At 40.4% G+C, this 6,974-nt stretch overlaps 1 protein-coding gene across 1 annotated transcript in view; it reads left to right on the top strand.

Annotated features, from left to right (window-relative positions):
• Window positions 1-832: 832 nt before the first annotated feature.
• Znf41 (zinc finger protein 41) overlaps window positions 833-6,974 on the top strand; it is a 31,193-nt gene continuing 25,051 nt past the window's right edge. Inside the window, exons 1-2 of the mRNA XM_013035535.1 lie at window positions 833-1,013; window positions 1,209-1,304. Coding sequence (XP_012890989.1) covers window positions 833-1,013; window positions 1,209-1,304 — 277 coding nt within the window. The remainder of the gene's footprint in view (window positions 1,014-1,208; window positions 1,305-6,974) is intronic.

The raw sequence follows: 6,974 nt of genomic DNA, 5'->3' as shown, positions 1-6,974 counted from the left end.
TGGTACTGAGGAATTGAACCCAGGGCCTCATGCATGCAAGGCAAGCACTCTACCACTAAGCCACCTTCCCTGCCCTGTTTTTTTTTTGTCATGGGGCTTGAACTCTGGACTTGGGTGCTGTCCCTCAGCTCTTCAGCTCAAGGCGAGAGTTCTACCACTTGAGCCACAGCGCCAGTTCCGGTTTTCGAGTGGTTTATTGGAGATAAGAGTCTCAGGGACTTTCTTGCCCAGGCTGGCTTTGAACTGTGATCCTCAGGTCTCAGCCTCCTGAGTAGCTAGGATTACAGGCATGAGCCACCGGTGCCCAGCCCTTGCTATTGTTTTTGACATACTTATAATGTACTATGTGATTTTTTTGTTTCTTTGGTTTGCTCCTCCCCCCATGGTATACACCCTGTTTTCACTGTATTTGATTCCGGTGCCCTGCATCTTGTATATATACTTTTCTAATTTAGGGAGGGAAAGGAAACAAAAACAAAATGCTTAAATAGGGATACAAGTTGACCCATTGTAACAATGAGATGTACAAGACACTATGTTGAAAATGAACTTTACAACTTCAGCGCTGGGGTAGGGGGCAGTATTTGGGGAGGTAGAAAGGAAGGGATGGTAGGGGAAAAACAAAGGAGGAGGCAATAATACTTGAGAGGAAATATACCCATTACCTTACTCATGTAACTGTAGCCTCTCTACACAGTATTTTTACAATACAAAACTATTGAAAAAATAGTAAGTTTTTCTCACAATAAATATAAAACTAGTTATTTAATGAAAACTACATGTTACATCATAGTAAAGAGCATTGAAAACAGCTTCCTATCTATCTTCTCCCATGCTTATCCCCTATGCTGACCACATAACCTTGAATAGGGTTGTGTTGTTACAGTTCTCAGTGTCATTTGAGGATGTGACAGTGGATTTCAGCAAGGAGGAGTGGCAAAGCTTGGACCATGGTCAGAGGCGCCTGTACTGGGATGTGACACTGGAGAACTACTGCCACCTTCTCTCAGTGGGTAAGTGCAGGTGACCTGTGTGTCTACAGAAGCCTCAGAGGGACATTTCCATTCCAGCTGCCATGTGCTCTGGGACATTGGAAGAGTGTGATAGTGTTGGTAGGATTTTCCTTCTCCCCTGTGATCCCTACTATGTTCCCAGTGAAACAAAGGCACTTTGAGATAACTCAATCTTGTATCATGTCTGGTTAATAGGGTACCACATTGCCAAAACAGAGACTGTCTTCAAGTTGGGGCAAGAAGAGGAGCCATGGACGCCAGAGGAGGAAGCCCCACAGGAGAGCTGTTTGGGTGAGTGAGTGATCCAGGAAGGCAAGTGTGACCAAAAGAAGGAAATTCACTTCTCCTAGAAAAGGGCCACATCTTTTTTTTTTTTTTTTTGGGTCTGGTCGTGGGGCCTGAACTCTGGGCATGGGCGCTGTCCCTAGCACTCTACCACTTGAGCCACAGCACCACTTCCGGCTTTTTTCTTTTTGCTTATGTGGTGCTGAGGAATCAAACCCAGGGCCTCAGGCATGCAAGGCAAGCGCTCTACCACTGAGCCAACTTCCCAACCCCCCACATCTTTTTTTTTAATAGCATTTTTTATTGTGATTAAGTGATCACATAAATTTCACAAATTTCAGTATTGTGAGACAGTGATACTTAGTTAAGGTCACAAACACATTCTTTTTTTTTTTTTTTTTTTGGGTCCGGTTGTGAGGCCTGAACTCTGGGCCTGGGCGCTGTCCCTCAGCTCTTCAGCTCAAGGCTAGCACTCTACCACTTGAGCCACAGCGCCACTTCCGGCTTTTTTTCTTTTTGCTTATGTGGTGCTGAGGAATCGAACCCAGGGCCTCAGGCATGCAAGGCAAGCGCTCTACCACTGAGCCACCTTCCCAGCCCGTCACAAACACATTCTAACCTTCATGGGGCAAATTGTCTTTATCATGGTCTATAAAGTTTATGAGTTCTATGAGCTTTGACAATACAATTATTTCTTCCACATTGGGTGAGACATTTCTTTCCTTTTGCATAGTGTCAGCTGTTCCCTCTTTCCCGCTTATTCCCTCCTTCCCATTGCTGCCATTGAGTTGCTTAGTTCGTTTTGATCAATGACCAGTGCAGCTGATGGGTCCTGCTGTTGTATGTTTTCCCCTGTTTCCATGTCCTCCTCCTAGTTTCCCTCAGTTGTAAACATATATACCATATATGTGGTCAGCAGCATGAGGTCATTTAGTAATGATTTGACCAGATGAGTGGAGGTCCTTTGTTTCTCGAGTATTGTTTACTTTGTTGTATCTCCTTATGTTTTGGGTTTAACATCCATTTATCAGGGAGATCATGTGCCCTTTGTCTCTTTTCTCTTGGCTTACCTCACTCAATATGATTTTTTCTAGTTCTATTCATTTCCCTGCGAATGCCATTATTTTGTCCTTTCTAATGGCTGCATAATATTCCATTGTATATAGGTACCACAAATTTTGGATTCATTCATCTGTGGTGGGACATCTGGGTTGTTTCCATATCCTGGCTATTGTGAACAGTGCTGCAATGGACATGGAGGTGCACGTGTCCTTGTATCCTGGCTCCTGTTGTTCAGGATGGATGCCTAGGAGTGGTATGGCAGGGTCATAGGGAAGGTCTATATTTAGCTTTCTGAGGACCCTCCGGACTGCTTTCCAAAGTGGTTATATTAGTGTAGATTCCCACCAGCAGTGCAATAGGGTTCCTCTTTATCCACATCGCTGCCAGCATTTGTTGTTGGCTGAATTTAGGATGTGGGCCATTCTGATTGGGGTAAGGTGGTATCTCAGGGTTGTTTTAATTTGCATTTCCTTTACAACAAGGGATAGTGAACATTTCCTCATGTGTTTCTTTGCCATTTTTATCACTTCTTCTGAGAAGTCTCTCTTTAGTTCCCTTGCCCATTTAGTAATTGGTTTGTTAGGTTTGGGAAGGATTAGTTTCCTGAGTTCTCTGTATATACAGGATATTAGCCCCTTGTCTTGTGTATTGCTGATAAATATTTTTTCCCAGTTAGTTGGCTGTCTTTCTAGTTTGGTTGTTATGTCTTTAGCTGTGCAGAAACTTTTTAAGCTGTGCAGATTAGTTTCTTGAGTTCTCTGTATATACAGGATATTAACCCCTTGTCTTGTGTATTGCTGATAAATATTTTTTCCCAGTTAGTTGGCTGTCTTTCTAGTTTGGTTGCTATGTCTTTAGCTGTGCAGAAACTTTTTAAGGTAGTCCGATTTGTCTAGTCCCTCTCCAATTTTTTGTGACCCTGGGACTTTGTTCAGGAAGTTTCTGCTTGTACCTATAAGCTCAAGTGTCTCTCCTACTCTGTCCTGCAGTAGTTTCAGAGTTTCAGGTCTGATTAAGGTCTTTAATCAATTTTGAGTTGATGTTAGTGCATGGTGACAGTCTGGGGTACACTTTTAGTCTTCTGCATGTGGCCGCCCAGTTTTCCCAGCACCAGTTGTTGAAGAGGCTGTGTTTCTTCCACTCTATGCCTTTGGCTCCTTTGTCAAATATCAGCTGACTGTAAGCGCGTGGTTTTATTTCTGGGTCTTTTCCATTGGTCTTTGGGTCTGTTTTTGTGCCAGTACCAAGCTGTCTTTGTTATTATGGCTCTATAGTAGAGTTTGAAGTCTGGCATTGAGATCCCTCATGTGTTGTCTTTTATGCCTAGATTTGTGTTGGCTATGCTAGGTCTTTTGTTGTTCCATATGAATTTTTGGATGGTTTTCTGTATTTCAGTAATGAACTTCATTGGGATTTTAATAGGAATTGCATATCAATTTTGGCAGTATGGCCATTTTCACTATATTGTCTGCCTGCCTATCCAAGAACATGGAAGGTCTTTCCATTTCCTAGTGTCCTCTATAATTTCTTGCTTTAAATTTTTATAGTTTTCATTAAAGAGTTGTTTTACATCTTTGGTTAGGTTAATTCCTATATATTCTAATTTTTTTGAGGTTATTGTGAATGGGGTTGTTTCCTTGATTTTCCTTTCTGATTGAACATTGTTGGTATACAGAAAGGAACTGATTTTTGTGGGTTAATTTTGTATCCTGCTACTTTGCCGAAGTGGTTTATAAGTTCTAAGAGTTTGGGGGTGGAATTTTTGGAATCATGGAGGTATAATATGTCATCTGCAAAAAGGGATAGTTCAACTTCTTCCTTCCCTATGCAGATTCCTTTAATGCCTTTTTCTTGCCTTATTGCTCTGGCTAAGTAAGGATTCCAGAACTATATTGAAGAGGAGTGGTGAGAGTGGGCATTCTTGCCTTGTTCCTGATTTTAGGAGAATGGATTATAGTTTTTCCCCATTAAGTATAATATTGGCTATTGGTCTGTTGTATATGGATTTTATTGTTTTGTTTTGTTTTTTTGGGTCCGGTCGAGGGGCCTGAACTCTGGGCCTGGGCACTGTCCCTCAGCTCTTCACCTCAAGGCTAGCACTCTACCACTTGAACCACAATGCCACTTAATGACTTTTTTCTTTTTGCTTATGTGGTGCTGAGGAATCGAACCTAGGGCCTCAGGCATGCAAGGCAAGCGCTCTACCACTGAGTCACCTTCCTAGCCCGGATTTTATTGTTTCAAGGAATGTTCCTTCTATTCCTATTTTCTCCAGAGCTTTTAGCATGAATGAATGTTGTATCTTATCAAAAGCTTTTTCCAAGTCAATGGAGATAATCATGGTTCTTGACCTTTGATCTGTTAATGTGATGGATTACATTTATTGGTTTACTTATGTTAAAATATCCCTGCATCTCTGGAATGAAGCCTACTTGGTTGTAATGTATGATTTTTTTTATGTGTTTCTGGCTTCTGTTGGCTAGAATTTTGTTAAAGACCTTTGCATCAGTGTTCATCAAGGAGATTGGTCTGTAGTTCTCTTTTTTGTTGGATTTTTGCTTGGTTTGGGGATGAGTATAATATTGGCTTCATAGAATGAGTTTGGGATAGTTCCCTCTGTTTCTATTTCTCGGAAGAGTCTGAGAAGTATAGGTATTATTTACTCTTTAAAGGTCTTATAGAATTCCATAGTGAATCCATCTGGTCCTGGGTTTTCCTTGTTGGAAGACTTCTGATTGCTTCCTCTATCTCATTGTAAGATATTGGCTTATTTAATTGATTTATTTCTTCTTGGTTCAGTTTGGGAAATTTGTATTTCTCTAAGAATTCATCCATTTCTGCTAGGTTTTCTTTCCTTAGTGAGTATGGATTCTGAAAATAAATGTTTATAATTGTTTGGATATCTTGGGTATTGTAATTTTTCCCATGGCATACCTGATCTTATTGATTTGGGTTTCCTCTCTTCTTTTTTTAGTTAATCTTACCAAAGGTCCATCAATTTTATTTTTTCAAAAAACCAGCTTTTTGTTTTATTAATTTTATTTATAGTTTTCTTAGCTTCTATCTCGTTAATTTTAGCTCTTATCTCACTCCATCTAGTAATTTTAGGTACAATTTTTTTCATGCTTTTCTAGCAGTTTTAGTTGCAACGTGAAATTATTTACTTGGTTTGTCACTATTTTCTTTTTTTTCTTTTTTTTTGCGGGGGGGTCTAGTCGTGGGGCCTGAACTCTGGGCCTGGGCGCTGTCCCTCAGCTCTTCAGCTCAAGGCTAGTGCTCTACCACTTTGAGCCACAACTCCGCTTCCGGCTTTTTTCTTTTTGCTTATGTGGTGCTGAGGAATCGAACCCAGGGCCTCAGGTGTGCAAGGCAAACACTCTACCACTGAGCCACCTTCCCAGCCCTGTCACTATTTTCTTGATGTGTGCACTGAAAGTGATACATTTGCCCCTCAGGACTGCTTTTGCTGTGTCCCACAGGTTTCTTTGTGATGTATATTCATTTTCTTTGAATTTTAAGAACTTTTTAAAATTTCTTCAATTTCTTCTGTGACCCAGGTGTTGCTCAGAAGTGTGCTGTTCAATTTCCATGTATTTGAGTAATTTCTATGGTATACTTTGTTATTGAGAACTAGCTTGATTCCACTTTGATCAGATAGGATACACGGGATTATGTCAATCCCCTTGTATTTGCTTAAATTCCTTGTACGAACTATGATATGGTCTATTTTGGAGAACATTCCATGAGCTGCTGAGAAGAATGTGTACTGTCGTTTTAGGATGGAAAACTCGGTAGATCTCAACTAGTTCCACTTGAAATATGGCATCACTTAATTCAGAGCCTTCTTTGCCAATCCTCTGGTTGGTAGACCTGTCCTTTGGTGTGAGTATTATTGTATTTGGAGCTATTTTATTCTGTAAGTTTGAGAATATTTGCTTAACATATTTGGGTGCACCAATGTCTGGAGAGTATAATTTGATAATGGTAATAACCTCTTCTTGGATTGTTCCCTGTATTAATATGTAGTGTCCTTCTTTGTCTTTTTGTATTGATGTTAATTAAAAGTTTATTTTGTCAGATATCAGGATGGTAACTCCTGCTTTCCTGCTTGGAGAATTTATATGGTAGATCTTTCTCCATCCCTTTACTCAGAGTTTGTTTTTGTTTGGCTGTGAGGTGTGTCTCTTGAAGACACACCTGATGCAATCTGCAGTTCTTTTTCTTTTGATTGGTGAGTTGAGCCTGTTAATATTTATGATTATTATAGAGAGATGCATTGTGTTTCCTGTCAATTTCCTGCTTTAAGTTTTTCTTCTTTCCTTTTCTCCTGTGCTTACTAAATTGGACTTCTAGTAATATCTGTCTGATAAAGAGTCCTTCGTCTTGATTGTTTTCTTCAGGTTGTGTTCCTCCTCTCAATATTCTTTGTAGTACTGGTGTATTGTTTATGAACTCATTTAGTTTTTCTTTACTATTAAAAATTTTAGTTTCCGGGCTGGGAAGATGGCTCAGTGGTAGAGCACTTGCCTTGCAATGCATGAGGCCCTGGGTTCGATTTCTCAGCACCACATAAGCAAAAAGAAAAAAGCCGGAAGTGGCGCTGTGGCTCAAGTG

This window comes from Dipodomys ordii, unplaced genomic scaffold (genome assembly GCF_000151885.1).
Source record: "Dipodomys ordii isolate 6190 unplaced genomic scaffold, Dord_2.0 Scaffold215, whole genome shotgun sequence".
NCBI classification, from domain to species: Eukaryota; Metazoa; Chordata; class Mammalia; order Rodentia; family Heteromyidae; genus Dipodomys; species Dipodomys ordii.
This window is presented reverse-complemented; position numbering and strand designations above follow the sequence as displayed.